Consider the following 9,209-nt stretch of genomic DNA (forward strand, 5'->3'; position numbering starts at 1 on the left):
GGAGCCCTGGGCTCAGCAGCCCTGCAGCCCCGGGAGCCCTGGGCTCAGCAGCCGTGCAGCCCCCCAGAGCCCTGGCCCACGTCGTAGCCCAGCCTGTGCAGGTCCTTGGTGATGATGTTGAAGGAAACGGTGACAAAGCCCTGGGAGCGCACCCTGGTCACTGAGGGGAGGAGCCATCATCATTAACGGGGGTTAATTAGGGTTAATTGAAGGGTAAAGAGGAGCTGCCAGGACTCACCTTCCCGTCCCTCTCCCTGCGCCACCACCTTGGGGTCCGTGAATTCCGGGCGCCTCCCGGTGAACCAGCTGGGAGGGGAAATACAAAATAATGAATGCAAAATAGAAAATAATGGAGACAAAATAGAAAATAATGAATGCAAAATAGTGGAGACAAAATATAAAATAATGGATACAAAATATAAAATAATGGATACAAAATACAAACTAATGGATACAAAATATAAAACAATGGATACAAAATAATGGAGACAGGATACAAAATAATGGATACAAAATGTAAAATAATTGATACAAAAATATAAAATAATGGATACAAAATAGTGGATACAAAATACAAACTAATGAATAGAAATGAATGAAGACAAAATAATGAATACAAAATAATGGATACAAAGTACAAAATACAAATTAATGGATACAAAATACAAATTAATGAATGAAAAATAATGGATACAAAATACAAAATAATGAATACAAAATACAAATTATTGCATTCAAAATACAAACCACTGAATATAAACCACAAAATTATTGAATTCAAAATACAGATTAGTGAATACAAAATAATGGATAAAAAATACAAACTACTGAACACAAAATACAAAATTATGAATTCAAAATACAAATTATAGAAATCAAAATACAAAATTATGAATAAAAAATACAAAATTGTGAATTCAGAATAGAAAACAATAAATTCAAAATACAAAATTATGACTACAAAATACAAAATAATGAATGCAAAATACAGAATTACTGAATATAAAATATAAAATCATGATTATAAAATACAAAATAATGAATTGGGGGGCTGAGATTGATCCAGGCCATGAGATGAATGTCAGTGAGACTGCCAGGAGGGTTTGGAAGCCTCATTCTCTTTATTGATCTACTGCAATCAAAGGTGAGTTTTGCCTTAAGGAAAAAAAATTCAACTGGTTTCACACAGATTTTGTTAAATCCAGGTTTTTTTCTGGCCTAGAAGAATCTTTCTGTGGCAAAGATATTGTTGAAAAATTCTTCTTGATCACCCAGAGAACCACAGAGGCTTGGAGACCTTGAATTTCTTTTAAAAAATGTAGAATGGGAATTGTTTTTCATGGGCTGTCCTTCCAAAACAGCCCCAAGAAGATTCAGGCAGTAATTTAGTGCAGTTAGCAGGTAATTAATATGTTTGTTATTTTATATATTAATGCAATATATTAATATGCTTATTTATTGTAATAATATAATTAATATTGTTGTTAATATGTTTATGAAAGCTTTTCAAAAGACCCAGACAGCTGAAAATGTGATTTTCCCCTACAGAGCACAGAGCTGGTTATGGCACAGAGCAGTGACACCACTGAGGGCTGCAAATGAATTTGTGGCTGAGGACAGGGGAGAAATTCATTCCTTAATGAATTCAAGTCATTAATTGTTACCTTGTGAGCTGCTGCAGCCTCGAGCTGGACTCTGGGACAAACATGGCAATGGTTCTTTTGTGCCTGAAACAAAAGGAGAGCCCAGAACCTCAGGAATGAAGGAATAAAAAGCAGGATTTTTATACTTATGGAGGCACAGAATTCCTGACACATCAGGAATTTTCCTTTCACACACAAAGGGTTTGTTTGCAGAGGAACAACAGATCTTCCTCCATTCCCAGTGGTGGGAATGAGAATTTAGTGGGTGAGGAACTGAGCTTCACATCTGGGCTTCTTCCAGGCCAGTTTGGGCTTCACAGGACTACCAAAACTTATTTAACGATGAAAGAATTCTGCTAGAAAATCTCTGTGAACTGACAGGGCACGGTGAGGAGCTTTTTTATTTGATTCAGAAACAGCAGAATAAGTGGCCCAGGACGTGTGTGAGCCCTGCAGCTCGGGCTGGCACTCACCTGCCAGGCACGAAGGGCACGTGCACAGCTCCATAACCTCTGACCACATCGTGGCCAAAGAAGTCAGGCCCGTAGACACTGAGCACAATCTGAGGCCCTGCAAGGAAACGGGGGTGAGGGGGGGCTTTGGCACCAGGGCCAGACCCCCCCCAGCACTCACAGCCGAAGGGGTTGGTGCTCTTGAAGGTGATGTCGATGGGGAAGTTCCAGACCAGCGTGGTGGGCGAGACGCTGCTCTTGGAGGTGATCTGCGAGATTCCCTCCTCCAGGCCCTGCGGGGAGCCGGCCGTGAGCTGGGCTGGGCTGAGCCCGGGGGTGGGGACAGGGGGACACGGGGTGGGGACAGGGAGGGGCCGTACCGCCGTGGGGACCCAGTCCGGGCCGTAGACAAAGGAGAACTTGCAGTAGAGGTCATCGAATCCCGGGAACTGCGGGGGAGAGAGAGAGAGAGGGAGGGTTCACTGGGAATTCACTGGGAATTTCGGGGGGTGAAGATCTGCCCGAATCAGGGTGCTGAGGGCAGCCTGTGCCAGCGAGACTGGGACAGATGGGATGGTTTGGGGACCGAGGCTGGGATGGTTTGGGGGCTGAGGCTGGGATGGGTTTGGGGGGCTGAGGCTGGGATGGGTTTGGGGACCGAGGCTGGGATGGGTTTGGGGACCGAGGCTGGGATGGGTTTGGGGGCCGGGGCTGGGATGGGTTTGGGGACTGAGGCTGGGATGGGTTTGGGGGCCGAGGCTGGGATGGGTTTGGGGGCCGGGGCTGGGATGGGTTTGGGGACTGAGGCTGGGATGGGTTTGGGGGTTGAGGCAGGGATGGGTTTGGGAGGAGTTAAGACAGTCATGGCTTAAGCAGGATGAAGCCAAGCAGGGTTATGGGGGCGCTGAGGGTGTGCAGGGTTGGGCGGGATGAGGATGGTTTGGGTTTGGGGCTGAGGCGGGATGAGGATGGTTTGGGTTTGGGGTCAGGGTGCGCAGGTTTGGGGATGGTTTGGGTTTGGGGCTGAGGCGGGATGAGGATGGTTTGGGTTTGGGGTCAGGGTGTGCAGGTTTGGGGATGGTTTGGGTTTGGGGCGGAGGCCGGCCAGGATCAGGGGGGGCAGATTCTCATGCCGCGCGGGCGGACGCAGCACCGAGACCGAGACCGGGCCAGGGCGATCCCCCCACCCCTCCGCGCTGTCCCGCTGTGTTTCCCGCGGCGTCCCCGGCCCTCCCGCACCTCCCCGCTCTCGATCTCGCCGCTCACGGCCAGCAGGAACACGCTGGGCGCCGCCATGGCGGGCACGCCGGTTGCCGTGGCGACGGACGGGGCGGCGCAGCGGCCAAACTTCCCCGGCGCCGCGCTTCGCTTCTCTTCGCGGGGCTCCCGATCCGCAAAATCGTCCCAAAATCACCCAAAAATCGCCCCAAAACACGGCCACCCCACCTCTGGAACCCACGGCACGGGTGTCCCCGGGAGGATCCTACCGGCTCCCCTCAGCCACTGAGACCGCCCCGCGCTGCCCCGTTATCCTCGCACCGCCACGTGTCCAGAACTTTATTTATTATTATTATTATTTAAGTTCATCCTAAAGCAACCCAAACCGGTGATTCGGCCTGCCCAGGGAATGGGCAAAAGCTGCAGAACTTCAGGGACAGCTGTCTGAGGGGTGCACAGGGCGGGGGTTTGGGGTGGTTGGGGCCGGACGGGATGCCAGCATCGCCTGGGATGATCCAGCTCGGGATATTCCCGATCCTACAATTCCATGCGTGGAGACCATGGCCACTAGATGATGCTGCCGGGCAAGGGCCAGAGCAGGAGGTGTTGGCAGGGAGAAGGAGTGAAATGGTGGACTTTGTGCTCCCTGGAGGCTCAGCCCCAGCCGTGAGGCGAAGGGCCCGGCGCGCCCTCAGCAGCGCGGCTTTGAGCCATGGAGGGCAGGGGAAACGCCCTCACACCGCCGGCTGTGAACAGCACCGTGGTGCGTTAATTATCCCGCTCTAATTAAAAAAGGAAAGGGGGAGTTGGGTGTGTAAATAAGGAGGATGGACGTGCTGGGGCTTTGCTCAGCTGCAGGCGCTGAGATGTGGGGATGGTGGCTTGTTCTGATGGTGACCACGGCGTGAGGGTGACAGGACGGGGCTGGCCCGCTGCTGTGACAGTTCTGGACTGGTGACACGGTGCTGGCCCGGTGCTGTGACGGTTCTGGACTGGTGCTGTGACAGTTCTGAACTGGTGCTGTGACAGTTCTGGACCGGTGCTGTGACAGTTCTGGACCACTGCTGTGACAGTTCTGGACTGGTGACACGGTGCTGGCCCGGTGCTGTGACGGTTCTGGACTGGTGCTGTGACAGTTCTGAACTGGTGCTGTGACAGTTCTGGACCGGTGCTGTGACAGTTCTGGACCACTGCTGTGACAGTTCTGGACTGGTGACACGGTGCTGGCCCATCAGGACCGCGGTTGTGCCAGGGAATTTGCTGCCCACACGCACACGTCAGGGCCATGGAGGCTGCCCAGCCTGGCTGTGGTTCATCCTCCTCCTCCTCGCCACATCCCAGGCCACCTTCCCCTCTCCATGAGGAATTTTTGGGGTGGTTCATTGCTGCCAGACCCTCTGGGGAAGCGTGGGAGGAGTGGAGGGAGCCCTTCCACATTTCAGTAGATGTGTTCTCTGTCAATACCTATTTCAACTCGGTTTTCCAGGCCAAACAAATTTGGCCAAGAGAAGAATGGGACAGGGAAGCAGGAGGGATGGGAGGGAATGCCTGAAATGTTATCCTTTCTCCGCAGCCCTTCAGAAATGCTTCAGGGAAAAGAATTCATTTGAACTGAAAATGATCAGGGGTGGGGGGGAAGTAGAGCAGTTCTGGAGCAGCTGTCTGGAGCAGCTAGTGAGGCTGTTTAATTAACACTGCACTTGGCTACCAGCTACCTTGGAGCCAATTTCAAGACATTTTTGTTGCCTGGCAGGTGATATACAGCTGCTGGAGGAGTTCTGCCAGCAATAGGAGACCTTCCCCATGGCAGAGAGACAGCAGGGGGGTTATTCAGCAGCCGTGAGTCATCTGTACCTGCATCTGGAAGGACTCTGTCCCCTCCCAGCCGTAGCAAGACTTTTTATTCTTCCCTTCTTTGCATGCCAGCCTTGTTTTAATTAGCTGTATTTTTAATCTTTGTGAGCAGAGTGAAATCCCAAGCAAGGAAGTGGTTTTATCCTGCTGGAAAACTTAATTAATGCTCCATCAGAGAGTTTGATTTCCAAGCGTGATGAAGGTTTGTGGATGGTGTGACCCCATGGGTGTTATTTAGAGATGCTGCTGTTTCTCCTGGCTGTTTAAAACATTCTCCTCTTCTCCAGGACTTGTCCTGATCCTGTGATTTTCACAGGAAGCCTCCCTGGGGTGTTTGGAGCCACAGTCATCTTCCCAGGGAGGAAGGACACGCTCCTGCTGATCAGTGACTTGTCACCTCTTCCAGGATCCCAGCTCCTGGAGAGCCATTCCCAGTGTCCCTGCAGCACTGACCTCTGTGCTGGAGGCATGGAGTGGAACAGCTGAGGGAATTTGGTTTGCTTCATTCCCAGCAAGAGCCAAGGGCTGGAAAAATGAAAAAAAAATAAAAAATCCAAATTGCTGGGAGCTCTGTCACTGGGAGCTTCTGAATCCAACCCAGGCACTGTGACCTGCCCAGGCTGCCTGGCTCCGGCTTCAGGGAGGCTGCAGAGTTGTGGTGAGCCCTTTCCCTGGGTTTTCCCTGGAATTGCCTCTGGATGAGCCCTGGGCAGGGCAGGCAGAGTGGAAAGACACCCTGTGCTGCAGGGAGGGAGCGGGAGCAGCTCCTTTGTCTCCCTTACCTGCTCGAGCCCCATCACAGCAGCCCCAGGGCTGATCCAGGGAGGGTGGGAGGCACACAAACAACTCCACAGTGGCACTGCACAAAAGTTTATTTCCAATCCCAAATATTTATGATCAACACCTGGTAAATGGCCAGTGAAGCACATTTGATGGTGTCATTAATCTGCAATAAAGCTTTTGTATTTTTAGAGTTGTTTGCACAGCGTTGACTCATCCCTGCCTGCCAGGAGGCTGCAGGGAGCTTCCCTGCCCTTTGTCTTCCCTGCCTTTTGCTCCTGCTGCTCAAATCCAACAGGGAATGGGTGGGATCTCAAGGCAGCACACACAAGGGGATATTCCTGCTGTAATTCCTGCTGTAATTCCTGCTGAATATACTTACCTGGTGGTGGGAAGGCAGCTGGGTGAAGCCAGGTGGGTTTTGTGTTCCGTGGCTGAATCCCAGAACGATTTATGTTGGAAAGGTTGTGTGTGATTTGTGTTGTTTGGTGGATCTAATTCCACCCCGTGGATATACTTACCTGGTGGTGGGAAGGCAGCTGGGTGAAGCCAGGTGGGTTTTGTGTTCCGTGGCTGAATCCCAGAACGATTTATGTTGGAAAGGTTGTGTGTGATTTGTGTTGTTTGGTGGATCCAATTCCACCCCCTGGCAAGGGCAGGGACGCCTTCCACTATCCCAGCTTGCTGTCCAGCCTGTCCTTGGACACTTCCAGGGACGATCCCTGTGTCCGTGTGGCTGCCAGCCCCATGCCAGGGGCCCTGCTGGGCACTGTCGCTGCCAAGGAGCTGTGAAGTGCCTGGTCTTCCCTGAAGAATTAATTTGTATTGGAACTCGTTATCATTGGTGAGATTTCTTTTGGTTAACGAGCAAAATGAATTAATGAGCCAGTCAGAATAAATTGACACAGAGGCAGGGAGGGGAGGGGGTGAGGAAGACCCGGGGAGACGGGGCCCAGAGGGACAGTTGGATTTGATAGGGACATAAGGAATAAAAGCAGGGAGAAGAGGGGAGGGTAAACAAACTCCTTCTCCTGACAGGCATGGAGCCCTCCTGCTTGTGTCCTGTGGTGACTGCATTTTTTGGGAATAACTCAGGTGGGAACTCTGTTTTCCATGCATCCAACAGACCCTGCAGACGTGGCCACGGGCCCTCAGCAGCTTGTGCCTCCACGTGGGGCAAAGCAGAATGAGAAGAAGCTGCTCCAGGGGACTTCAATCAAATATTCAAATCATTAATCTGGATCTTCCCTGTGGTGTGACTTAATGAGGGTCGTTGGCATTTTCTTCCTTTCATTGTGAACAGATTTATTTTTCGCTGGATAGCCCAACATCCACAGCTGGAAAAAAAAAACAACCCAAGGCTGACCTACAAGTGAGGGACACAGGTGAAGGGTCCTGGCATGAGGAGCAGCCCCAGCTGGGCATGGGACACTCCTGGTGACATCTCTGCATCAGTGAATGCCAGGGAATCGTGGAATTATAGAATGTCCTGAGTTGGAAGGGACCCACAGAATCACCGAGTGGTGCCAAAATCCAGGGGGTGCATCAGTGCCACTGCACATCCCCCATCCCAAGCAGCCCCTCAGCTCCTTCCCAACCCCCAGAGAGGGGCTGACCCTGTGGAAAGGGCTGAAGCAGCCACAATGCTGGAAGAGGATGGAGCACCCACCTGGTGTGAGCTGGAGTTATTCCAGGGGCTCAGCAGGGTTCCAGCAGAGAGACATGAGCTGCTCAAAACCCAAAAGAGCCACAGAGATTTCAGCTCCTGTGGCTCTGTCAGAGTGTGCTAAAATTCCTAATTAAGGCCCCTCGTCTGGAGGATGAGGTGGCCCCAGCCATTAAAACCCAGCCATGGTTTGAAAACTTAATAGGGGAAATTTAATGGATGAAGTCAATTGAATTATTCATCCCCAGAAAGCTTGTACAAATATCAAATGCTTATTAGCATTCATGCAACCTGTATGATCTCACAGCTCTGACAGATTAAGGCTGGGGCTAATTGCACCCAGGATGGCGTCAGATTTGGTGGTTGGTATTTTTTAAAGCTTTTTCCGTTCCCCAGAATGACAAAGAGAATTTCAGATCGATGCCATCTGAGATTTACCCTTGAAGCAGAGCCCCTGTGATGGTTTCCTTCCTCAGCGTGGTGGTTTTTAATCCCTGTTTGATTCCTGCTCCTCCAAGGGTGCTGAGGTGGCTCTGGGCCAGCCCAGATGGACACAGCCCCCATCCCTGTGGGTTTGCTGGAATGGAGAGTGCTGGGGCAGAGTCTGGCTGATTAATGGACAGGACTGAATGGCCATTAAAAATGCAAAATAGAAATCGATCCAATTAAATAATCATGACTTGCATTTACCCCGTGCTTTTCACTTCCGATCTTAAGTGAGGCTTGCAGACAGTCCAGGGGGAAATAGCTTAATGCTGCAGAGATTTAATCAACAAAATTAACACTGCTGATGTTAAATAGTTTCTCTGGCCATGGCCAGGTTTGGGGATGCAGCTGGGGGGGTTTTGCACCTGCAAGTCCAGGTGAGTGTCCCCAAAAGAGGCATCAGGGAGCAATCCACGGTCACTCTCTGCTCTTGGGAAATTCAGTCTGAGCTTGATTCTCCCCACGCTGCCAGGATGTTCCTCCAGGCTCATGGGGTTGTTTTGGGTCCTGATGAGCTTTGAGGGGTTTGGGAAAGGTGGCAGGCTGAGAGATCCAGAACCAGGAGTAAATATCCCAACTCATTCCCGACACTGCCACGGCCTCAAGCCCTTCCAATTTGTTCCACCCCTTTCCATCACCACCATCAGCCACCAACCCCGTGGCGAGAGGATTTTCCCCCTGAAGAGAATTCAGGCACAGGGCCAAAAGGGAATTCAGGCCTTTTCCAGCAAAGCTAAATAATCCCAGCAGTAAATGACACCCTGAGTGTCCCTTGATGCTGAGGGACACCCGGGAGCATCCCCCACCCCTCCAGGCAGGACTCAGCCTGGAGCAGAGGGATTCACCTCCTCTCCTTAAACTGCAGCAAAAGCAGTTTGCCATCCTCCCCAAAGCACTGTTAATCATGGATTTTGTGGCTCTTTTCTGGAATTCCTCGCTATCCCACCGAGACAGAATCATTATTTACAATAATTCTAAATGACTCTTAATTACAGCGGCGCAGGTGCTCCTCGGAAGCAGCCGGATCAACATATGGAGGTGAGGTGAGGGATCCTCTGAGCTCAGGGGGAGGTGGGAGAAGCCTCCAGCTCCAGCAGGGATGCTTCACAC

The 9,209-nt window shown here is 51.1% G+C and overlaps 1 protein-coding gene across 2 annotated transcripts; it reads right to left on the reverse strand.

Moving 5' to 3' along the window:
• B9D1 (B9 domain containing 1) lies at nt 1–3,405 on the reverse strand. Of its 2 annotated transcripts, XM_041401750.1 has the most exons (7): nt 3,335–3,405; nt 2,476–2,544; nt 2,277–2,388; nt 2,117–2,213; nt 1,665–1,727; nt 239–306; nt 1–160 (listed from the first exon to the last, which is right to left on the reverse strand). In XM_041401750.1, the coding sequence occupies exons 1-7, from the start codon at nt 3,389–3,391 to the stop codon at nt 45–47; spliced, it is 582 nt and encodes a 193-aa protein (XP_041257684.1). In that variant the 5' UTR covers nt 3,392–3,405; the 3' UTR covers nt 1–44. The 2 variants fall into 2 exon arrangements, with proteins under 2 accessions (XP_041257684.1, XP_041257683.1); XM_041401749.1 differs by having other exon boundaries at nt 2,117–2,388.
• Nucleotides 3,406–9,209: the final 5,804 nt, after the last annotated feature.

This window comes from Onychostruthus taczanowskii, unplaced genomic scaffold (genome assembly GCF_017590055.1).
Source record: "Onychostruthus taczanowskii isolate IOZ18803 unplaced genomic scaffold, ASM1759005v1 scaffold19, whole genome shotgun sequence".
In the NCBI taxonomy this organism is placed as follows: Eukaryota; Metazoa; Chordata; class Aves; order Passeriformes; family Passeridae; genus Onychostruthus; species Onychostruthus taczanowskii.

Bases quoted from the DNA above. Each gene is read 5' to 3' on its own strand.
- B9D1 (XM_041401749.1), bottom strand. From the start codon at position 3,391: ATGGCGGCGCCCAGCGTGTTCCTGCTGGCCGTGAGCGGCGAGATCGAG. The intron at 2,389-2,475 runs GTACGGCCCCTC...GGCTCCCCGCAG, and splicing joins CGGACTGGGTCCCCACGGCG to GGCCTGGAGGAGGGAATCTC. The intron at 161-238 runs GTGAGTCCTGGC...TCCTCCCCTCAG, and splicing joins GCAGGGAGAGGGACGGGAAG to TGACCAGGGTGCGCTCCCAG.